The following is a 23,859-nucleotide window of genomic DNA, read 5'->3' on the forward strand; positions in this document are numbered from 1 at the left end:
CCACTCCATTTCCCAGGTTGCTTTGCAATCGTTCGTCCTCTTCTGTCCTGTCCGTCCAAGATGGGTGAGTGAGCAAAAGAATCCTTTATTTCAATCCATCTATATCTTGGCTTTATCATAGCCATCCTGTATTTAATTTAGACGTGAGAATAGGGAATATCCTCTACTGTAACGTGACTTATTTTGGTTGCAATTGATAGCTTCTGTCGTTTTGAGGGATCGATTCCTTACACGAGATTCTTCTCTTTTCGAATCGTCACCATTTCGATAATTTCAGGCTGTTTTTTGTGACAACTTGTCGTTTAAGCCTTTTCTTCCCATGAAAGTAACGATAATAAACTAATAATGTATTAGATTTTATAGCTGCGTTCTTCTTGTAGAAGGACAAGCACAAGATCATTCAGCAATACACTTGATATTTCGTCTTGCTTTTTGTTGTCTTGTTGTTTTCGTGGGGCCTTGATTCACGTGCTCCTTCAAAAGGCGTCGTTTACCGTCCAGCGATGTTATATTAAGATAATTAACAAAATTTAGCATAGGACATCACTATAATTAATCAGAAGAATCGAGTTGTAGTGGCTAATAGTTGCCTAGAAAAAGGAACATGGTGGCTTGTACATCTCATACAGATGCATGGCTTGTAAGATCTTATAAAAAGCAGTCTGCAAGCTTTCGGTGCAAAATAAAAGGGGCTCTGCACTTCAAAAGAAGATAAGCAGGTCTTTCTTCCCCTTAATTTTAATAAAGCCTTCAAAGTAAAGTTTCGTAAGGAACTATTTATGTTGTGATGCAGTTAAAAGGTAGGTTGTTCAAAGGGTGGTTGAAGCTATCCACCAGATAAAACCACTATCCATTGGATATGTTTTGACGAAACAGGTTACACCATCCAGCAGGTAGTGATTTATCCAATTTATCCAATAGCATTATCCATCCTTTGAACAGACAGGTCAGGCATTTATTACAAGTCAAATAAAGATATCTTTGTCCTGGGGATTCAGTTATCTAACTTATGGATGTATCTGTAAATTTCAGGAATTTCCCGTGATTCTTGGCATAAGAGGCGTAGCACTGGTGGTAAGAAAAAGGCAATCAGAAAAAAGAGAAAGTATGAACTAGGCCGACCACCAGCTAATACTAAGGTAAGCATACAGTATATCCTGATACATTGTACTACTGCCTTTGGCACAGTCCTGTGGACAAGTGTATCACTCGGCCCTGTCGTGTGTTTCCACACATAAGGCTATTCAGAAAAATGTATGGGACACTATAAAGTCTTTGCACTTATTGCAGTTTTCAGTGATATGCAAACTCTGAAATTCAAAACCCAACTAATGATTGCATTTTTCGCTGTCGTCAATCATAATTATGGCGACACCCCCCGGCGTGCCCAATCGATGAAATTCGATAATCGATTGTAATCGATAATAATCGATAGCAATTAATCGATTGATACCGAAAATCGATGAAAATCGATGAACCAAAGAGTTGTGAGTATCGATTTTCATCGATTTTCATCAATTGTCATCGATTTTTATCGATTATATCGATTGTCAGTTGCAATCGTTTAATAATGATTTCAGATACGTTTGCGCTAGGCATTGGCAATTGAGTCTAACCTATTGTATTTTTTCCTCTTTACAAAAAGTGATCTGTTGTGCAATTGCTGCTTTTCCTCTAAATGTGTAAAAATTACGAAACACTTGATCGAAAGTGTGTTCAAAACTCTCTTCGAAATGTTTAATCAGTTGAAACCTGTGATTTGTGGACAATACCCTCTGAATAGCCCTCCATAATCTCTGATGTGAACAGGCACAGATTCGTTAAACAACGTTTTCTGAAATTACCAACTTCTTCAATTAAGAAGAGACCCGGCAATTTCCTCCTTTTCCACGTATAGACTGACTTCACTCCGGGCTTAACTATCAAAGGTTTGCAGGAGCTTTCACTGGTATCCAACTCTACCGGGAACTCTATCAAAATTACAACACTCTTGGACGTTGCTAGCTCTTTTTATTTTGTTTAATCATGAAAAGGCGATTTAAATTCCATCAGAATAGGCACTCGTGGTAGCCCTTCACAATAGCCTCTGTTATTAGTATGTTCATTTCGTGCTTTGGTTGACTCGCAGAACTTCGATTTGACTAACTTAGTGAAAGGATGTGTAACGTATCGCGTTACAAATGTTGCAAGAATTGATAAATGGTTCATTGATTTATTAGAACCGATAATAATCGGTAAAATCGATAAAAATCAATACAATTAAGAGGACGTGAATTGTGAGTATCGATTTTCATCGATTAGTGGAACCAATCGATATTAATCGATTGATTTTTATCGATTATATTGATTATATCGATTGGTTTCCGATGATCGATTTTCATCGATTGGACAGGCCGGGCGACACCCACGAGCCATGAAAAACAAACAAACAAAATGGATCAAAATCTACCAATCACAACTGACGGATGTGACTTTTTGTCCCAGTTGAAGTAAACTTTTGTTTCTTGAGAGGTCCCGTAAGATGATTGATGGCAGCAAAAAGCGTAAACTGTTGGTTGAAGATTGAATTTCAGAGTTCGCATATCACTGAAAACCGTAATAAGTGTATCAGGGACAAGATATACAAAGCTACTTCTTAAAAGAAGGGTTTTGTATTTAAACAAAAGCTGACGAATTACTGTTGACAAACTTTTCAGAAGTATCACAGCTAGGAACATCCCAGTTAAACTGACCAATCAATTTCAACGGAGCTTTTAGTATTTGCAACTGAAGTTAGTTAAAATTTGTGGTTTATAAAATGCCTGTCATTTCTGTTTGCAGCTTGGAAGCAAACGTATCCACAGTGTTCGAACACGTGGAGGAAACCAAAAGTTCAGAGCTTTGAGACTTGATACCGGCAACTACTCATGGGGATCTGAAAGTATGTTGTCATTTTATTTTGATATCCAGATAAATCTCTATACAGTGGGCCATCCTGTAGCTGTCCAAACGAGATCTGTTATTAGCTAACAAAAGAATAGACAAAAGAGCTCAAACAAGGCCCCTATGCCTAAAAACAATAGCAGCTTACATTTTATCAAGACCGATTAAACTTGAGGCCTAGAAGAGGTGTAGGGTCAGCGATACAGGTCTCCATAAATATGCCATTTCTGGAGTGCCTTTGCCTCTGTTTTGAAACTAGTCCTCATGCAAAACTTTCCACACCAAACTGAGTTTTATATGCACATTGATTATGGATTATTTGAAACTGAGTTTTACCTGCACATTTCTACCCTAATGCTCGTGAGAATTTGTCATTATTTTGAAGTCAGTAATTTTAAACTGAATAAAGCTAGAGGCTGAGTGCAGGGATCCTGTCTAGAAAATCTTGAAAAGAACGCTGCAAGCAGTGTTGAAACAAGGGCAGCGTGATGATAACTATTTGGTTGAAGAGTGTTTTACCGTTTTGGTAATTTATCACTCTAATGACCACTTGTCATAGTTACCCTGACTGCCCGATATAGTTCAACAAACATTTCTATCCCTTCTGTCCCGGGAGTTTGTGTAATTGATATGTGTAGTAATCGATCCCGTTTTGTCTGATCACAGGTGTTACTCGCAAGACTCGTGTCATTGACGTCGTGTACAATGCAAGCAACAACGAGTTGGTGAGAACCAAGACTCTTGTAAAGAACTGCATCGTGCAAGTGGATTCCACTCCCTTTAGGCAGTGGTAAGTTACACTGGAGAGAAGAAAAACATCAATATGCAGAGATGTAGCGAAAAAAACACTAATTAATCTGGTTTCAGGGCTGTGCTCTAGCAGGGCCGGGTGCCAAAGGCAACTTACTTTGCCTTTGGGCGACTTAGACAACTTTGCTATCATAAATCCTTTTAAGAGCTGGGCACCCAAGATTCCTTACATTAGAGCCTTTGGGCACCCTGCAATTATCCCAAGAGCACAGCTTTTGGGCTCATAAACAAGTCCAGCTGGCTTTTCTGGCCTTGGCAGCTCTAAAAGTTTACCTAAGTCCTTGTTTTCATGTGAAATTTCAGCTGGATTTAAGTTCTCTTTCAGCCAGAGAAATTAGTCGGCAGCCTGCCCTTAGTGACATACCTGAATATGACAATTCCCTTAAAAAATAATTTTCCAATTATGGATAACATACACAATCTCTATTTTTGATAATAAAGGGTGTTCATTTCTCTGTTTTCCAGGTATGAGGCTCACTATGCAGTTCCCCTTGGCCGCAAGAAGACTTCTAAAGCGGTAAATACTGGTTGCTTAACATGTACCAGTAGTTATATTAAATGTTTTTTTTTTTTTTTTTTTTTTTTTTTTATTGCTCACACAAAGGTTACATGACTTCACACTACATTTACAAAAGTTACAATTCAAAAAGAGAACAAAACTTAATTAAACAGATAACTTAAACCAAAAAACGGTAGCAAAGCGGACGTTACAAAAGAAGAAATAGTAGGTATTACAAAATTACAAGATTTACAGTACTAGAGTGAAACAAAACTTACAGTGGACTGAAAAAAACTGGTTGCAACGCAGACGTTATAAAGGAAAAAATAGGTATTACAGAACTAAATAGACTTGCAAATACAAAAGAGAACTAAACTTACAGTAAATGTATTAAATGTTTCTTGTTTAAAACCCTTATTCTCCCAAGTAAAGTTAAAGGGACCGTGTCACAGATTTTAGCCAAACTTAGGCATAGGAAATGACCATCAAATTTGTTGAGATGTATTTATAAAATAACCTCTTAAAACAGTGAAGGAATATTTAAGTAACACGCCAAATGCAAAAGAAGGTACGGATGGCCAAAAGTGAAGAAGATTGAAATGGATTGCGATGTGGGCTTTTGAAATATGGTCCGGCGGAACAGTTTTAAAAGTTAATCTTGTCTGCTTGTGACTTTAATTTATGACGCCCGGGAGACACATTTAGCTGCAAGGAAGCTATGGTTTTGTAATTTAGTATCAAAGAATTAATTTCTTTGCAAACATTTAGTTTCATAGCGAATATTTGGCAAAATTTAATAACATAAGATTAACTTACAACCCTCCAAGTTAAGACCATTTTAGTCGCCACGGCGACTAAAATTTTGGAGCTGGCGACTAAATTGGAACCAAAGTTGCCAGTCTGGCGACTAAAATTGAAAAGAAGGATTGAAAACGTGAGCTTAATTTAACGACTAAAATTTTTCACTGGCGACCAAACCTGAGCAGTCGGTGGCCAAATGGCCACTAAGGAAAAAAATAAACTTGGAGGGTTGAATTAGCCGTGTTATAGTCCCTTTAAGTACAGTCATATTAAAAACCCCTTTACACATACTGCCAAAATAGAAAGGTGCCACTTTGTCACCCTTGTTTGTAGATTGGCAATATTTCATCCTTGCTTAGCCATTCGGTACTGTATTGTAAACACGGTTTTCAAAAAGTTTTGAAGTAGGTGTTACTGGTAGTAACTGGAAGAGTAGGCGGCTGTGTTGCCGATCTTGTTTGTCATGAGCTGATTGCTGAAACAAGCTCTTGGTAACATTAAGTCAAGTAGCTGGCAGAACTCTGTCTGTCTCTGGATTGTTTTGATAATCCTATGTAAAAGAGATTTACAACTAAAAGGCTCAAATTTACATACATGTAGGTTGAGAGTGAAGAATCTGACGTGCTGAACAAAAAGCGATCAAACCACTGTCAGCGCAAGATGGAAGCACGAAAAGGACCTGCCAAGATTGCACAACAGCTTGAGGAGCAGTTCACCACTGGCCGACTCTATGGTATGGGATTTCATTTGTGCTTTTATATAATCACGCATGTGTGACTAGCCTAGGCAAACAGACATTTCTTGGGTATGAGGGGAGCAGGGGTGCCACAGTGGTGAGAACGTTTGCTTGCCACCTATGTGGCCCAGATTCGATTCCATCATGTGGGTTCTGTTTGTTGGTTCTTGTCCTTGCCCTGCAGGTTTTTCTGTGATCTCAGGTGTTCCTCCCTCCACAAAACCAACAGATTGGATATTCTTAAAAGCCTTGAATACTCTTAAAAGCCTTCAGGGTAGCAAACTCATACAAGTCGCTCAAAGGTCTGTGGCACCAGGGGTGCTAGATCACAGTTCTGGCCCTGTGTAGTTGCATGCTCGTCTTTGTTTACCTTTTTACGATTTAGTTGGCAGACATCTTGCCTGGGCCCTTGCCAATCAGGAAAGTGAGAATGAAAAGATACTTGCCCAACAGGAAAATCTACTTGTTCTGGACAACTGGATGACACTTTTTTTTTCAAGCCCTTATACTAGGTCATTATTATTTACCTACTGAGCAGTCCATAACTAATTATTATAATACATTTGTCTTCCTAGCTTGTGTGTCATCCAGACCTGGCCAGAGTGGACGATGTGATGGTTATATTCTTGAAGGCAAAGAACTTGAGTTTTATACCCGTAAGATCAAGGCTAAAAAGGCCAAGTAAAAAGTCAACTCCTCTGAAATTTGTACAAACAACAATAAAAGTACATTACAACTGAGCTGTTGTGTCTTGAGTATTTTTGACAAACCCCCTTATCCCACTTTACAAACCACTTATCTCCTTTTCTGGCCGAAACATCTGGTGGGACATTGGGTGATTGGTTTGAATCTTATTCTTTTTATCCTTTCTGCTCATATCTTTAAACTCTTTCAGTTGACAAGCTTCCAGTACAGCCCTCCTGTTGGGTTAGCTAGACACATGTACAGTGTAAAATAATATTATACACTGTATATGTACTTGTAAAATTCATTAACTATTCATGAGGGTGCAAACCACTACCAGCACTGTATTCAGATCACATGTACACAACTATAAACCCCAATACAAATCAAACAATAGAATTAACTTTTGATACAGACTACTGCTCAGTTAATTAGTATTCATTAACTTTTGATACAGATCTCTACTGATTCGCATAACAAAACTTTGCATTCAATTTATTGTTTTCATTTCACAAGTAGAATAAAATATTCACGTCCAATCTGTATGGGCGTTTACAATGGCTCGCCTATCGGCTCGCCATTGTAAACACCCATACAGATCTCCCACTCATATTTTATCTACTACATGTCCTTTGCAATAAACACATATTGCCATTCATCATTAAAAGACACTGATGAGCATCACAGGAAATATTAACGAATTGCAATCACAGGGTAGTTGTACAAACACTGTTTATTAAATAGACATGTACCTTATTACAACACGGAAACAAGAAAATGCTTTACAAACTGTCTTGCATGATAAGTTCAGAAGTACTAATGTTAAAGTGATTCACTTGATATGGTAGCAGATGGATGTGAATTATAACTCGTCCTGTTTATTTTCATAAGTGTTAGGTTATGGCAGTGCCTAATGTTCCACAGCACACCAATCAGAGGAAAAATTCTTCTTTGTTCATAACTAAAACACACCAGCTTTAACCGCCGAGTACAGCACACTGCCACCAAGAACTGCAGTAGAAAAAGCACCGATTCCAAAACCTGCGGCTCGAGAGAGTGGGAAGGCATTCAGATAAGCAATGGTGTGCATTATTCTACCGGTTGTAAAAATACGCAGGCCCCAGATACCCCAGACAGGAGGCATATTGGAAAACATGTACAACAAGGTGACAATCATAAAGATTGGGATGTTTTCCAGATCATTGAGATGAGCCCTGCAAATGAAAGGGGTAAGAAGTGTCTGTTAAACGTTTTTTTAATTTAAGCTAATGTGAAAACTAAAATAGTATCTTGTTCTGTAAGTCCACCAAAACACAGTCCTTTCATGGTTTTCAATGTCTTCTTGCAATGTAATATTTTTTTTAAATGTGACTTGGTAAAACAAGCTTGGTTACAAAATTATGACAAATAATTTTGATCCTTCAAAGAAATTTAGAGGTACATCAGACTTAAGATTACTCTGTACAAACTTATTTTGGACAATTTAAAATTATCTGTCCAAAATAAATGTAAAATAAAAATGTACAGTGATTTAGAGAAAAGGCCTAGGGGTAGGGGGTGGGGTTTGCCTCTGTTCCTGTTGGAGAATATAGCAAAAAGACCCAGGTTAGGACAAGAAAGATTGCTTTTTCCCTCCCCTTTATTTGGAGTAGGAAAGGACCCTCCCCCCTTCAAGGGCCATCTGAAAACCATAACTGTTGTAAAGCCATGAGGGGATGGAGTGGAGTTTGCAGATGACTAACACACACATGATTAGTGATAACTGTGAATACCTTCTAACCCTTTCTACATCAGGATGCTGTATAACAGGTTTGTCTTTGTTTTTTCGTCCATAATCCTCTGGGCTTGGAAGTGCCTGTAATCAAATATTTAAAACAGATGGTTGAAACAAGCCCAGCTATGTATGTCCAGTCCTGCATTATCCCTACAAAAATTATGTTGTGAACACTGAAAAAATGGGATTGTTCATACAAGTCCCCTCATATAAACACTAAAATGAATTTGGCCCAGTCCTCCAGGGTTCCAGTAAATTATAGCCTGCATGGCAAACATAGCAGGACCAGATCTGACTCGTCATCATGCAGCATCTCACCTTGCATTCCCTTTCTCGGTACCCATCTCTCCCTATGCTGTACCTTTGCCGCATGCTATATGAAGACGACTGGGAACAGTCAGGGACTAGACTACATCTCAGGGCATATTCATTTCAAAAAATATTTTGGGGGGGGCATACCTCTGGACTCGGAACTTCTCCCCCAAGAGATAATAAATCCTAGATAGAACCCTACATACCTGCAAAATACTGTCTTTAAATTCAAGCTTGGTTGGTTTTTTAAAAACTGAAGTTAATTAGGGACTGTTCATTATTTTTGGCCGGGGGAAGGGGGGGGGGTGATTTTCAGCCAATTCAGGCATATGAAAACTTAACCCCCCCCCTGAAAGTGGATATTTTCAAAAATTACCCCCCCCCCCCAGTTTATGTGACAAGCCCAAAAGTTTAGAACTCTTCATTATTTTTAATCAAAAATTCTTCATCTTTATAATAGCTTTTGAAGAAGTAGCACAAACCCTGTAACATGTTACGGTTTCTTGACTTTTCAACTCTCAAAACGGCTACACGTGTGTTGAAACTAGGCCTTTCTCGATTATGCTAGTAAAACTGGCATTTAATGCTACTAGAAATTCTCGCATAAAGCCAAAAAAATGCTAAAATAATGCCTGATTTCCTTAAAAAATGCCACTTGAATTCCAAAAAATGCTTTGTTTTATTTCAAACAAAACGTACAAACTCTCACATTATATGCTCATATCAACAACAGATGATACTTAATAATTGTTTGTTTATAAAAAATAAAAATAAAAAAAATTATTTATTTTTTAAAAAAATAAAAAAACACACACACAAGTAACACAACACAAGTACACAAGTACACAAGTGACACAACGCACAAACAGTCGAAACAGACAGAAAACAATCAAATTATGTAATCAAAATTGTGAAACTTTAGGATTATTTATCCTTCTGAGTTCTGAGTGCTGAAAATCTGGATCACAGTCATGAAAAGTGACAGAAAATGCTAGCAATTCTTTTTTGAAAAAAAAAAACGAAAAAAATGCTTGTTTAACCAACAAATGCCGAAAAAATGCTAGCATAATCGAGAAAGGCCTAGTTGAAACAACACTTTCTAAAAGTCTTCCCCCCTTATTTGTACTGTATTTTAAAAAACACCCCCCTTTTTATTGGTTTTGAAAATTTTACCCCCCCCCCACCCCCACCTCCTTAGGGAGCATTCATTATTTATGCCAGGGGGTGGGCCGGCAAGAATAGGGGGTGGGTCATGATAAATCCAGGACACTCAGAGGGGGGTCATCAAGAAATCTGCATACAAAGAGGGGGGCTATCTGTTTTTATGTGTATTTTTGTTTTATTATTTTTGATAAATACATGTAATTTCATTGTTGCTTTCTAATAATGAAAAATGTTGAGAGTCTCTGAAACGTAATAGTTCATACATTACAGTTTAAAGCTAATGCAGAAAATGGTCAAGGTATCACAAAATGATGTTTCAATATTACGTCCAGATCGAGTTTAGTGAGGTAATTAACGGTTAAGCTGGTACCAGATTTTCCTTTGCATTGTTTTCCTCAGCATAGTTCTCGCTCTCTGAGTACTCCGCACTACTGTAATGCGCAACAACGTTTCATTCGCTATCTTCACCAGAATCATTAGATTCATTGTCTGATAACATTTCTAGGTCTTGCCTTGGGACTATGTGTAGAGCGCTTCTTTCTGTTTGTTTAGACACATGCAATGACCCTTCTGACTTTATCATCTCTCTTGCCTTTCAACAGAAGATTAAAGTGAGTTAGATATACAGCTCTTGGATTTTTAGCTTCTGGAATTCACCAGTGTGACAAGCTCAAGGAGTGTCACAGTTATATTTTTCGAAACTTTTCTGTTGTCTCTGCTGCCATTTTTCAATGTGTCCTTTTTGTGAAGATTCTTTGTCCTCTGTAGTAAGATGAAGCATAAAAATTATGATCTTGCACTAGTTCTTTTTCCATGGTGAAATTTTTAGAAAACAATAAATATATTTTTGTTCTCACCGATTGCAAGTGATTATTAAATAACTATTTTTAATACGAATTAATTAGTAGTGGATAGCGTTGTTGGCACCTTCTGACTGGCTACTCAAACTCGGGATATCCTTTGCTATTAACCTGCGAGCAACTTACACAGGAAAATTGTAATCGTCGACGGGAGTAAATGAGTTAAAAATCATTCTTTTAGGATTATTTTATCTCAATATTTAAATACTAAAACGGCGAGGAAAATATCCCTGACTAGCCACCTCCACTTCGATAAATAGTTGTTAAATAAAGGCTAAATGTGTTTCTGTGTGTGTGTGTGTTTTTTTTTTTTGCAGGCATGGGAAGAGGGGGGGGGGGGCTATCTATTTTTCACATTCCTGTAGAGGGGTCGCGACCTTTCTTATTTTCCTTAGAAGGGGGTCAACAACTTTTGTTTTGCTTGAAGATAGATCTTGCCGGCCCACCCCCTGGCATAAATAATGAATGGTCCCTTAGGCATAAATAACAAACAGTCCCAGTTGGCTATTTATATCGTGCCAAGTCATGCTGACATAACTTCACTCTATCGTAAGAACTTTTGTCAAAGGACTGAAAATCAATCCAAAATCGCAGAACCTTATTGATGCAATTTGAAATTTGCAACATCGACTTGAAATCCTCAAATAAGACAGTTAAGTTTACATACTGATCTATTAAAATACAATACAAATTATTTGCCGAGTCACACGCGGTACCTTGTTCTTGAGACGGTGTCTTGCGGTTAAAAAAGACATGGCCCAAGTTTTCAGCATGAGGATACTGCCATAGAAAATATAGGCAGACAGCAAACGATCATCCAGATTTAGTGTCACCATTTTAGAACTGGCAAGACCCATGGATTAATCCTGAACGGAGCGGTTCAAGAAAGCGTCCTTCGTCACGCAAGGCTGCCCGACACCAAATTATCGTTTCTATTCGTTATCAGGCTGTTTATGCGGGACTCAGTCTCCCTGACCGCGCGTCGGAGCGGGAGAACTCTTTTCGCTCGCGCGATGTAAAACAGGACGTTCGCACTGATAAATTGTATCACTATGTAGTAGATTTTCTCTTCCTCTCAGTCTTAAGTATCATAAAGCAATTAAGCCAAATAAGGGAAACAAAAATGCAAGAATCAAGCGCGCGATTAAAACTCATTTATAATGTCCGTGGTGAGCAATGCACGCCCGTGTCCCGCGACAACGTTACTCATGTCCTCCCTCGCTACGTATTACTCCCTTTCCCTTTCGAACGCCTGATCGCAAGTTACAAAGTCTGCTAAGGAGGCTAGCGACAACCTGACCGTACGAAAATCTTTTTTTGTTCCAACTCTCGTGGCCAATTGTTAATAACAAAATTGTTTTTAATCTTAGAGTTATTTTTAGACCTCGCGCGCTTCGCTATTTCAAGTTAACTGTCGAGGAACAGGAATCACGAGACGCAAATCTAGCCTTGAAGCCAAAATTCTTCCTAGCGCTTCATGTAATCGTAAAAAAACGCTGCGCATTACTAGAAAAGAGCTTTTGAAATAAGACAATTGGATATATTGTTGGTCATTGCTTTTTATAACATTTGGTGGCTCCTAAAGGAGCCGTTGGTTTTGGCGGCAAACCCACAAAGTGAGTTTACTTGCTGCTGGTGTACTTGGTCACAGCCTTCGTTCCTTCACTGACGGCGTGTTTGGCCAGTTCACCGGGCAGAAGCAGCCTGATGGCGGTCTGGATCTCGCGGGAGCTGATGGTTGATTTCTTGTTGTAGTGGGCAAGGCGGGAAGCTTCGGTGGCGATGCGCTCGAAGATGTCGTTGACAAACGAGTTCATGATGCCCATGGCCTTGCTGGAGATTCCAGTGTCAGGGTGAACTTGCTTCAACACCTTGTAGATGTAGATAGCATAGCTTTCCTTTCTCTTTCCCCTTCTCTTCTTCTTTCCTTCAGCCGAGGCCTTAGCTTTACCGGCTTTCTTCTCGCCTTTCTTTCCTGCAACTTTGGGTGCCATGTCTGTAGATCAGAATGGATTTGAATGCCTGACAACTCGATTCCTTTTGTATTTATACTAGAATAAGGACAAGATCAATTATCGTACGGATCGAAATCCTCGATTAGTGATTGGTTATTGTGTTCAACTGACCCTCGAGGTCAATTTTCTTTGTATGTCATTTCTTTTGAAAACAAACAAGAAACAAATGCCCATTGAGGCGGTCCATTGAGAATCATTCAAAGTTTTGATTGGTGCATTTCGATCCTTCTTGCATAATAAGTAATTATAAATATTGTAGAGTGCTAATTTTTCAGCAATCTTCCAATTTGATTTCTTCGATTATCAAACATGTCTGGTCGCGGTAAAGGAAAAGCTAAGGGCACCAAGTCAAAGACTCGCTCATCCCGAGCAGGGCTTCAGTTCCCAGTTGGTCGTATCCATCGTCTTCTCCGCAAAGGCAACTACGGAGAGCGTGTTGGCGCCGGTGCTCCAGTGTACTTGGCTGCTGTGCTCGAGTATTTGAGCGCTGAGATCCTCGAATTGGCGGGCAACGCTGCTCGTGACAACAAGAAGAGCAGAATCATCCCCCGTCACCTTCAGCTGGCTGTCCGCAATGACGAGGAGTTGAACAAACTGCTCGCTGGTGTCACCATTGCCCAGGGAGGTGTTCTTCCCAACATCCAGGCTGTTCTTCTACCCAAGAAGACCGAGAAGAAACCAAAAGCTTAAAAAGCTTCAATTTACAAACAAAAACGGCTCCTTTAGGAGCCACCAACTGTTATTAAAGTCTTGATCAACGGTTCCCTTTCAACTGTAAAGATACATATTCTGATGATTTTCACCATTCCCGCGAATCAATTATAACTTTTTTTATTTTCATTTATAAACCCCCCCAGAAATTCTTACGAAAGTCGCGCGGCTCCAAGATTTCGCTCCTGCAACACACGCACAAACTACTTACATGAAACAGCACATGAACGCGCGTGTAAAAAGTTCAGAGAACTGTGCAGGCTCACTTAACAAATTATATATCAACGGCTTGACCTTCCTTCCCACCATACCGACGTAGCCTTTCTGTTAACTGAATTTTCACTTTTCTGAAGCCCAACGGTTTTGGCGCGTTTAAAATGCCTTTCAATATTTGCGCGCGCGATTCAAATGGTTTGCACGCTTATAAAATTTGCATTTTAATGGGACAAACAGACTCTCTTTAGGGTCGAGTATCATATTTGAATAATGAAAACGACAATACGCTGTGCTCGAGGCAAATATAACGCGCAAGTAATAAAATGTCCTAACTGTTCTGGTTTTTTGTTACGAATCTTGATTTTAATGAATCGGTAGCCTGTTCCAGGCGTTCGGTTAGTTCTGAAGCGGCGCAAGAAACGGCGAGCGAAAAAATGGGGAGGAACAGGCTAATGAATCGGTGGCCTGTTCAACCCCGTACCGAATGCCTGGAACAGGCTAAAGACGGTCTAGATTAATCGGTGCGCGTAATTTTAAAGCTAATTTTTTTTCCTGACCTTTCAGCATACAGAATTTCATGGGATCGCAAATTAAATCAGTCTGTATCGGTTTTATCAGGTTACAGCAAGATGGGAAACTGCATTTATTGGTCATGACTTTTGAGAGATTTGGTGGCTCCTAAAAGAGCCGTTTGTTTCGTGTTGGTAGACTGCGCGTCTAACCGCCAAATCCGTACAGGGTACGGCCTTGTCGTTTCAGAGCGTACACCACATCCATGGCTGTCACAGTCTTTCTCTTGGCGTGCTCGGTGTAGGTCACAGCATCACGGATCACGTTCTCAAGGAAAACTTTGAGAACACCACGAGTCTCCTCGTAGATCAGGCCAGAGATTCGCTTGACACCGCCACGGCGAGCAAGACGACGGATGGCTGGCTTGGTGATGCCTTGGATGTTGTCACGAAGGATCTTTCGGTGACGCTTGGCGCCTCCTTTTCCTAGACCTTTGCCTCCTTTACCGCGACCAGACATGTTGAATGCTACTTGTGTAACTGATATGATCAACTTGGCGCGTTTTATCCTTTTTATACGGTCAAGTATGACCTCTCAGAAAACGCCGTATCAGACAAAATCCTATTGGTTGAATGTACCCAGCAGGAACAAGGGTCAAGTATTACCATAAATTGCATAAAATATTCGTCTTTATTCACACAACACGTGCTTGCATCTTCTGCAAAGGAAAACAAGTCTTTACCTTTAAAGAAGCTACATATAAACTTTTCACGAAAGCTTTTGATCACCTTTCTATCCCTTGAAGTAATTCAGTCATAGCAAAGTAATTTCTTAACCCTGAAAAAGCTTCAATGTTTATTAGGATCGAAATATCACCACACATCCATAAAATTATGCACAGTTTTCATGCTAAGCCAATCAAATTTCTTAGTTTTAAGCCAATCAGAAACAAACCCGCCAGGTATAAAATAATTTCTAAACGGTTATTTTGCTTCAATCGTTAACCTGCGTTAACCTTGTCGTTTTCAGAGATGGCGCGTACGAAGCAAACTGCACGTAAATCAACTGGTGGAAAAGCTCCACGAAAACAGCTTGCCACAAAGGCAGCTCGTAAGAGCGCTCCTGCCACCGGTGGAGTCAAGAAGCCTCATCGTTACAGGCCCGGTACAGTCGCTCTTCGTGAGATCCGTCGTTACCAGAAATCCACCGAGCTGCTGATCCGCAAGCTGCCCTTCCAGCGTCTAGTGCGAGAAATCGCTCAAGATTTCAAGACCGATTTGCGTTTCCAGAGCTCCGCTGTGATGGCTCTTCAAGAGGCCAGCGAGGCTTACCTTGTTGGTCTGTTTGAAGACACCAACTTGTGTGCCATCCACGCCAAGCGTGTCACCATCATGCCCAAAGACATTCAGCTGGCCCGCCGAATCCGCGGAGAGCGAGCATAAAGTGGATTACAACCTTCATAAAACAAACGGCTCTTTTAGGAGCCACCACATTAATAAAAGCAATGACCAATTCATCTATAAAAGGAGATAGTTTAAAAATATAGACTGACAAGCAGTCTGTTTTAAGACACCTTCAAGCACAGATAAGGCAAAAAATAACGCTCCTGAAATATAGATACGCGGGCTAATAAGTTTTTTTAAGTGTTCTGAGCAGCATGACTGCATCCCTGAGAAAAAAATAAACATCACTATAATTTTCGAGCCTCGGTAGTTTTTTTCGCGAGCTTCCATAATGCAGGCTGTTCAAAATCAAATGACAGATATTCAAGTGCAAAAGAAGTTTTGTGTTTTTGTTTTCCACGCGATCCGTTATTTATGATTAAGGTGTTATACACCGTATCCATAAACGTTGATGAAAATGAAGAACAGTGCAAGGTTGAATTGTCGCTTTTAATATCACGTTTCACCCACCAAGGCATTGTATTGAAGCAGCGACAATACTCTTTTTTGCAAGCCATATTTGTGTAGTGTGTACAGCCGTCCCGCTCCCCTCAAAAAAAATCCCCGGTTTTTTTGAGGGGAGCGCTGTACACAGGCTATATTTGTGCTGTTGAGATCAATTTTGGCGTTTCGTTAGCGAACGTATTTTTCAGAATCGTGGGGTTTGCTGGCAAGCGCTCCCTCCTCTCCCTACTTTCTTGCTTTTAGCTCTTGCCTAAATAGCGCGCATAGGCGTACGGGCACCTTCGGACCTGGGGGGGCGGAGACCTAATTGCCCGAAAAATAAAATGACATGCATTGAAAGCCGAATAAAAAGGCATTTTAAATGGATAACGAAACGTGCATTGAAATAGTTGTGTACAAACCTCAACTTGCCTGCTTGCTTTAAGGAAACGATCGTGTTCTTTTATTAATTTCGTGGTGTTGCCCGAAGATGTCAATGCACTGTATCTTTTTTCTTCGGAAATATAATTATTATTTATCCACTCCTGAGTTCAGCAAAAATTAACGTATTTTCGGGCAGCCAATTTACATTCCCTCACTTGAAAGATATGTAAAAGCGTGCATGTCAGGTAAATGGGTTAAAACATTTCGTTAAAAGTTTTGAGCTAGGCCTTACAACTTAACATTTGAGTCAAAGCACTAGTTTGTTTCAAGGTCTTAGGCTGGATTCACCGTGCGCAAACGGTCGAGCTACGGAGAATCCTTACTTCTGGTTACCCTCGCCAATTTCCTTCTTACTTCAAAATGATTGTAACTGAATCAAACTGTGGAGTAACACAAAATTTGCGAGGAAAATCGAACGAGATTATAGCAATTGACATGAGAAATCAGTTAGACTTTTGAACCACAAAGTTATATTTCCAATACTTTTTTCTGTTGATGTAATTCGTTTTGAACGTCCTGTTGAGATTTGTCGGCTTGTTTTCTATTTTTTCTCTAGGCTTGTTGCCCGAATTCCAAGCATTTTGCCCGAAAAATTTCGGCACTGGGGGGGCTGCAGCCCCCCCTCGCCCCCCCCGCCCCGTACGCCTATGATAGCGCGGCCAGAAAACCGAAAAAGCTCTTTCGTACGGGAAGGCTTGCTACTCAGGCCAGGCGTTTGAATGCAAATTGCTTGCTTTCCAACATGGACTTAGAATAATCATGTTCGAATGTTCAGGGCTTATACAATTAATGATTTTTGGTGTGTCCGAGAAAATAAATCGATTACCGTTTTCAACGCCAGCGTTGCGTGACGAACAACATTTGACCGTGACAAGCATGTGAGTCACGCAAAAGATAAACATAAAGACAAACAGCCCTCACTCGGAAAATGTTTTGTAAATTAGAGTGTAAGAAAAAAACAAGAACGAAAAAAAAAATATTTAGCGGGCGACCGTAAGAAAGCATAGGAAGAATGAATAGTGTTTAAACTGATCGGAGAATATGCAGAAATTATATTTTATATTGTGGTAAATGTGAAAAAAATGGGAAATTTTGGATTTCTATACGGTTTTATATTGTTGAAAGTGTACTCTGTTGTTCATTGCATTTTATTATATTTGGTGGCTCCTAAAGGAGCCGTTTTTGTTTAGATCAGGATCGCCTTTGCACTTCACTTCTTGGCGGGCTTCTTGGGGGATTTTTTCGCCGCGGGCTTCTTCGCTGCTTTCTTGGCGGGCTTTTTGGCTGCGGGCTTCTTTGCGGCTGGTTTTTTAGCCGCGGGTTTCTTCGCTGCTGGTTTTTTAGCTGCAGTTTTCTTCGCTGCTGGCTTCTTAGCCGCGGGTTTCTTTGCAGCCTTCTTTGCCGCTGGTTTCTTCGCTGCCTTCTTGGCGGCGGGCTTCTTTGGTTTGGCGGCAGGCTTCTTTGCAGCGGGCTTCTTCTTCAGTTTCTTCTCTTTCTTTTCCTCAGGCGCCAACTTGAAAGAACCTGAAGCGCCAACTCCTTTTGTGTGTACAAGTTTTCCACTGGCAGCGCCTCTCTTCAAAGCCATCTTTAAGTGCGCGCCGACCTCACCAACCTTGTAGTTGGCCTTGATGTATTTCTCGATTTTTTGGCGGGAAGAACCGTTTCGCTCCTTCAACGCCGCAATCGCAGCTTTGATCATGTCGAAATAAGGTGGATGATCGGCTGGCTTTTTAGGCGCTGCCGGCTTCTTCTTAGCTGGGGACTTTACTGCTTCGGACATGTTGTAGTTTTAGAACACAGAATCTTACCTATCACAGAGGAACTGAAGACTCGAAATGCATATTCGAACGCGCAACTAAAGTTTATGCGGTTGATGCGGACCACCGAGAAAACAGGGCTTCAAAATGGCGTCCTCAATTTTGTGCTAGTTTGCCGGACATATTCTCCATTACAAATGCTATAATGAGAAGTTTGATTTAACCTAGACATATAAATTTTCAGTTGGAATCTGCCTCAAGTTAAAGACGTAAAAAATACTAGGATAACCACTGGCAATGTGTGAGATTTTTAGCTTAAAAGTTCATTTAGCAGTAACATTCAAAACAAAATTTCGTCTTTACAGCTAAATAACTTTTGTTCAAATCGCTATAATTGAAAATATCGAAAATGGTACGACAGAAAAACTACTAAACCTGATAATTCTTGGATTAATTTAGACCCACTGTTTATTTCCAATCGCTGAATGTCTTTAAAGTTTGAACAACAAAGACAAGCTTCTTCGGTCCGCCATTTGTAAATTACTGTTTGAATTCCGACATTTGAATTGCCGTACAAATTGCTCTTCTCGTCACTCTTGGGCAAAAGTTCTATTTATAAGAGGAATTGAGTTTTTTTAGGGATAAGATAGCACTGAAAGTGGTAGTTTTGCATTGAATTTTGTGAGCAGTTAACGGATCGGAGATACACTATCAGATTTTCGACATGTGTTCTTCGTTTTATTTTACCCATCGCTTATATCCGACTTTGAATCAAATCGTGCAAACTATAACAGTTACTATTAACGTTTCTTGTCATCTTTTACGAGTTTATTTTTATCTTAAATCGTAACAGGTATGGTTATAAAAAGCTTAAATGTAGTAGAAGATTAGTACGCTGAAACAGATCAATAAACTTATTTTGTTCATGGCCCGGGGGGGGCACTCAAATAAGTTTTATACGGGGAGGCTCCGCCCCAAGCTCTTACCCCTTACCCTTTTATATACCATTCTCACAGAAATTGTACCCCTTTCGTATACCTTTTACTGAAAAAAGGTACCCCTTTCATATACCTAAAAGACATGGCATAGACTTAAAACAGGACGTTTTCTTGTTATTTCCATGTTGCGCTTTATAAATTAAAATAATACAGCCATAAAGTGCGTCTGTTCGAAATATATTAATTCAAGGCCCTTTTAAAAAACTAAATGACGGATTTACATACCCTTTCATATACCTTAACTTGTAAAATCCCTACCCTTTTATATACCTGGAGCCTGAAAAAGGTACCCCTTTCGGGCGGAGCCTCCCCGTATAGGCCATTATATGGAGTACCCCCCCCGGGGTTCATGGCACCACTGTCGCAAATGCATACGCCAACATCGATTGATTGCGATTGCTTTACCAATTCCAACATCATATGAAGTCGGCGATTTTATATGTATGGATATGTATATATTTTCTTTAAATAAAAGTTAAGGACCAAAACAGAAAGAGTGAGTCAGAGAGGCACCATCACCACGCACGGTTTCACTGTATGCAGAGTGTATGCAGTTTGATTGCGCGCCAAATTGCGACAAAGCTGCGCGCGTAATTCACACAACAAAAAAATTCCAAAAAATCTCACTCACGCTCATTTGCGTTGGAGAAAATTTGACACATAATTCCAAGTGTAATATTTTATTTTATTATGTGTAGAACAAAATGAACCTCTGATGAGAAGTATTACTGAAGCTGTTTCTGAACCAAGACTTTTTGCCATGCGTTCTCATTGTTTGTATAGGATTTGCTTCGGCATAGATTTCATACACGGTAAAAATTTTCCAATATTACTCATCACTGTTATCGATCGTAACCGTTTCTCAACAACACGAACTGAAGAGATAAAGTTTTATGAACCTGAATGAAGGCTGGAACGGAACAAATCAGAACAAAAATAAAACTTAAGGTAAAAGCTGTTAAAATTGATGCTAAACGTTTTCGATCTGTTCGATCATCATCAGAGTGATGATGATCGAACAGATCATCATGATGATCTGATGATGATCGAACAGATCGAAAACGTTTAGCATCAATTTTAACAGCTTTTACCTTAAGTTTTATTTTTAACCTTTTATCGGCGAAATGTATATTAATCAGAACAAATATAAAATGATCCACCGGAAAAACTGATAGTATCGCGATTATGAACGAACATGCCGAGATTTGCACTCAAGAGGGAATCACCTATTTTTATTTTTTTTTAATTTCTAATTATGAATTTTTATTGTAAATAGTTTGTAATTAACTTTCGTTTACTTGTATTTTTTTTTTTTACATTGCTGCTGAAAGGCCCTTTTTAGGGAGCGCAATTAAATTGTATGTATGTATGTATGTATGTATGTATGTATGTATGTATGTATGTATGTATGTATGTATGTATGTATGTATGTATGTATGTATGTATGTATGTATGTATGTATGTATGTATGTATGTATGTATGTATGTATGTATGTATGTATGTATGTATGTATGTATGTATGTATGTATGTATGTATGTATGTATGTATGTATGTATGTATGTATGTATGTATGTATGTATGTATGTATGTATTTGTTGTATGTATGTATGTATGTATGTATGTATGTATGTATGTATGTATGTATGTATGTATGTATGTATGTATGTATGTACCTGTGAGAATCCTTCATCGATTGTTTTAAGTCCTTTTTTAGGACTTAAAATGGTGGATGCCAAAAACAGAACAGGGTGAACGGTTATGCTAATAGCTTGTTAGTCGCGCCTTGGGTAGACCACCCAAAATTTCGAAAAACGGACTCTAAACCTTAGGACGAATAGGGTAAATGTTTTCTGGAAACCTTTCTGAAGTATTCAAGACCTTGAAACGATGAACTTTTCTTTGCTAGGAAAACGGACTACGAAAAATTGCCGAAATCGAGCCATTTAGCTCATCGATCGTACAAATCTCCCTACTTTTTTCGTAATCTGAATTGCTAGTATTTGGGGTGAAAATACTGTAACATCACCATTGGTCACTGCTTTTATTAATGTGGTGGCTCCTAAAAGAGCCGTTTGTTTTATGAAGGTTGTAATCCACTTTATGCTCGCTCTCCGCGGATTCGGCGGGCCAGCTGAATGTCTTTGGGCATGATGGTGACACGCTTGGCGTGGATGGCGCACAAGTTGGTGTCTTCAAACAGACCAACAAGGTAAGCCTCGCTGGCTTCTTGAAGAGCCATCACAGCAGAGCTCTGGAAACGCAAATCGGTCTTGAAATCTTGAGCGATTTCTCGCACAAGACGCTGGAAGGGCAGCTTGCGGATCAACAGCTCGGTGGATTTCTGGTAACGACGGATCTCACGAAGAGCGACTGTACCAGGCCTGTAACGATGAGGTTTCTTGACTCCACCGGTGGCAGGAGCGCTCTTACGAGCTGCCTTTGTGGCTAGCTGTTTTCGTGGAGCTTTTCCACCAGTTGATTTACGTGCAGTTTGCTTCGTACGCGCCATCTCTGAAAACGACAAGGTTAACGATTGAAGCAAAATAACCGTTTAGAAATTATTTTATACCTGGCGGGCTTGTTTCTGATTGGCTTAAAACTAAGAAATTTGATTGGCTTAGCATGAAAACTGTGCATAATTTCATGGATGTGTGGTGATATTTCGATCCTAATAAACATTGAAGCTTTTTCAGGGTTAAGAAATTACTTTGCTATGACTGAATTACTTCAAGGGATAGAAAGGTGATCAAAAGCTTTCGTGAAAAGTTTATATGTAGCTTCTTTAAAGGTAAAGACTTGTTTTCCTTTGCAGAAGATGCAAGCACGTGTTGTGTGAATAAAGACGAATATTTTATGCAATTTATGGTAATACTTGACCCTTGTTCCTGCTGTGTGCATTTAACCAATCGGATTATTTCTGATACCGCGTTTTCTGAGAGGTCATCCTTGCCCCTATAAAAAGGATGAACCGTGCAAGTTGATCATATCTCAGATTTTCAGTTACACAAGAAGCAATCAACATGTCTGGTCGCGGTAAAGGAGGCAAAGGTCTAGGAAAAGGAGGCGCCAAGCGTCACCGAAAGATCCTTCGTGACAACATCCAAGGCATCACCAAGCCAGCCATCCGTCGTCTTGCTCGCCGTGGCGGTGTCAAGCGAATCTCTGGCCTGATCTACGAGGAGACTCGTGGTGTTCTCAAAGTTTTCCTTGAGAACGTGATCCGTGATGCTGTGACCTACACCGAGCACGCCAAGAGAAAGACTGTGACAGCCATGGATGTGGTGTACGCTCTGAAACGACAAGGCCGCACTCTGTACGGATTTGGCGGTTAGACGCGCAGTCTATCAACACAAACAAACGGCTCTTTTAGGAGCCACCAAATCTCTCAAAAGTCATGACCAATAAATGCAGTTTCTCATCTTGCTGTATCCTGATAAAACCGATTTGCGATCCAATGAAATTCTGTATACTGAGTGGTCAAAAAATAACTTAGCTATATAAAATTTACGCGCACTGATAATTCTTGACCGTCTCATTAGCCTGTTCCAGGCATTCGGTACCGTGTGGAACAGGCCACCGTTCCATTAAGATCAAGATTCATAAGAAAAAACCAAAACAGTTAGGACATTTTATTTCTAGCCTGTGTACAGCCGTCCCGCTCCCCTAATGGCTACTTGCGCGTTATATTTGCCTCAAGCACAGCGTATTCCCTTCTACACCTCGCCGTTTTCATTATTCAAACATGTACTCGACTTAAAGGGAGTGCCATTGAAATGCAAATTTAATTGGCGTGCAAACCGTTTGAATCGCGCGCGCAAATATTGAAAGGCATTTCAAACGCGCCAAAACCGCGTCACGCATGGGAGAAAAAACGGTTGTTCTGACGAGCTTCAGAAAGAAGGTCAACCGTCTATAAATTTATAAGTCAGCCTGCCAAAATTTCGGTACTACTTACTCGCGCGTTTATGTGCATGCTGTAAGGAGTAAGTAGTTTTTGCGTGCGTTGCATGAGCCAACTATTTTGGAGCATTTTCTATTAGAGCCGCGCTTAGTAAGAATTTTCTTGAGGGTTTAAAAGAAATAAAAAGAAGAGGTATAATTGATTCGCGAGAGTGGGGGGGGGGGGGGTGAAAATATGCATCTTTTTGATTAAAAGGGAATCGTTGATCAAGACTTTAATAATAGTTGGTGGCTCCTAAAGGAACCGTTTTTGATTGTTTATTCAAGCTTATTTAAGCTTTTGGCTTCTTCTCGGTCTTCTTGGGCAGAAGAACAGCCTGGATGTTGGGAAGAACACCTCCCTGGGCAATGGTGACACCAGCGAGCAGTTTATTCAACTCCTCGTCATTGCGGACAGCCAGCTGAAGGTGACGGGGGATGATTCTTGACTTCTTGTTGTCACGAGCAGCGTTGCCTGCCAACTCGAGGATCTCAGCGCTCAAATACTCGAGCACAGCAGCCAAGTACACTGGAGCACCGGCGCCAACACGCTCACCATAGTTGCCTTTGCGGAGAAGACGATGGATACGACCAACTGGGAACTGAAGCCCTGCTCGGGATGAGCGGGTCTTGGACTTGGTGCCCTTAGCTTTTCCTTTACCGCGACCAGACATGTTCAACAAATGACGAAAACAAACTGAAAGTTAAGATTGTGGAAAATTTGGCAGGCTACAATATTTATAGTTAGTAATTATGCAAGAAGGATCGAAATGCACCAATCAAAACTTCAAATGATTGAATAGATTTCAATGGACA

At 40.0% G+C, this 23,859-nt stretch overlaps 6 protein-coding genes, 1 non-coding gene and 4 pseudogenes across 7 annotated transcripts; 5 read left to right on the forward strand and 6 right to left on the reverse strand.

Annotated features, from left to right (window-relative positions):
* The first annotated feature begins 31 nt into the window (after positions 1-31).
* Positions 32-6,508, forward strand: LOC144665522 (small ribosomal subunit protein eS8-like). Its single transcript, XM_078526753.1, has 7 exons — positions 32-64; positions 1,033-1,139; positions 2,821-2,920; positions 3,589-3,712; positions 4,198-4,249; positions 5,633-5,765; positions 6,344-6,508. Exons 1-7 carry the CDS (start codon positions 61-63, stop codon positions 6,451-6,453), a joined length of 630 nt encoding a protein of 209 aa, XP_078382879.1. The 5' UTR covers positions 32-60; the 3' UTR covers positions 6,454-6,508.
* LOC144667003 (small nucleolar RNA SNORD46) lies at positions 3,401-3,496 on the forward strand. Its single transcript, XR_013573268.1, has one exon. It is a non-coding gene; the product is annotated as a small nucleolar RNA SNORD46 (small nucleolar RNA).
* A 659-nt stretch (positions 6,509-7,167) lies between the features above and the next one.
* LOC144666867 (microsomal glutathione S-transferase 1-like) lies at positions 7,168-12,158 on the reverse strand. The gene is made up of 3 exons (XM_078528276.1): positions 11,279-12,158; positions 8,225-8,307; positions 7,168-7,666 (listed from the first exon to the last, which is right to left on the reverse strand). Exons 1-3 carry the CDS (start codon positions 11,417-11,419, stop codon positions 7,414-7,416), a joined length of 477 nt encoding a protein of 158 aa, XP_078384402.1. The 5' UTR covers positions 11,420-12,158; the 3' UTR covers positions 7,168-7,413.
* Positions 12,159-12,184: 26 nt separating this feature from the next.
* LOC144665077 (histone H2B pseudogene) lies at positions 12,185-12,556 on the reverse strand (annotated as a pseudogene).
* A 222-nt stretch (positions 12,557-12,778) lies between these two features.
* On the forward strand, positions 12,779-13,273 carry LOC144666869 (histone H2A pseudogene; annotated as a pseudogene).
* Positions 13,274-13,987: 714 nt separating this feature from the next.
* On the reverse strand, positions 13,988-14,562 carry LOC144666870 (histone H4). Its single transcript, XM_078528277.1, has one exon. The coding sequence runs from the start codon at positions 14,531-14,533 to the stop codon at positions 14,222-14,224; it is 312 nt and encodes a 103-aa protein (XP_078384403.1). The 5' UTR covers positions 14,534-14,562; the 3' UTR covers positions 13,988-14,221.
* A 358-nt stretch (positions 14,563-14,920) lies between these two features.
* Positions 14,921-15,527, forward strand: LOC144665903 (histone H3-like; annotated as a pseudogene).
* Positions 15,528-17,040: 1,513 nt separating this feature from the next.
* On the reverse strand, positions 17,041-18,276 carry LOC144666493 (histone H1.2-like). Its single transcript, XM_078527921.1, has one exon. The coding sequence runs from the start codon at positions 18,125-18,127 to the stop codon at positions 17,555-17,557; it is 573 nt and encodes a 190-aa protein (XP_078384047.1). The 5' UTR covers positions 18,128-18,276; the 3' UTR covers positions 17,041-17,554.
* Positions 18,277-20,738: 2,462 nt separating this feature from the next.
* On the reverse strand, positions 20,739-22,137 carry LOC144666496 (histone H3). Its single transcript, XM_078527924.1, has one exon. The coding sequence runs from the start codon at positions 21,611-21,613 to the stop codon at positions 21,203-21,205; it is 411 nt and encodes a 136-aa protein (XP_078384050.1). The 5' UTR covers positions 21,614-22,137; the 3' UTR covers positions 20,739-21,202.
* Positions 22,110-22,510, forward strand: LOC144666499 (histone H4). Its single transcript, XM_078527925.1, has one exon. The coding sequence runs from the start codon at positions 22,125-22,127 to the stop codon at positions 22,434-22,436; it is 312 nt and encodes a 103-aa protein (XP_078384051.1). The 5' UTR covers positions 22,110-22,124; the 3' UTR covers positions 22,437-22,510.
* Positions 22,511-23,038: 528 nt separating this feature from the next.
* Positions 23,039-23,737, reverse strand: LOC144666497 (histone H2A pseudogene; annotated as a pseudogene).
* Positions 23,738-23,859: the final 122 nt, after the last annotated feature.

The sequence above is a fragment of the Oculina patagonica genome, chromosome 9 (genome assembly GCF_052425735.1).
Source record: "Oculina patagonica isolate OP01 chromosome 9, crgOcupat, whole genome shotgun sequence".
NCBI classification, from domain to species: domain Eukaryota; kingdom Metazoa; phylum Cnidaria; class Anthozoa; order Scleractinia; family Oculinidae; genus Oculina; species Oculina patagonica.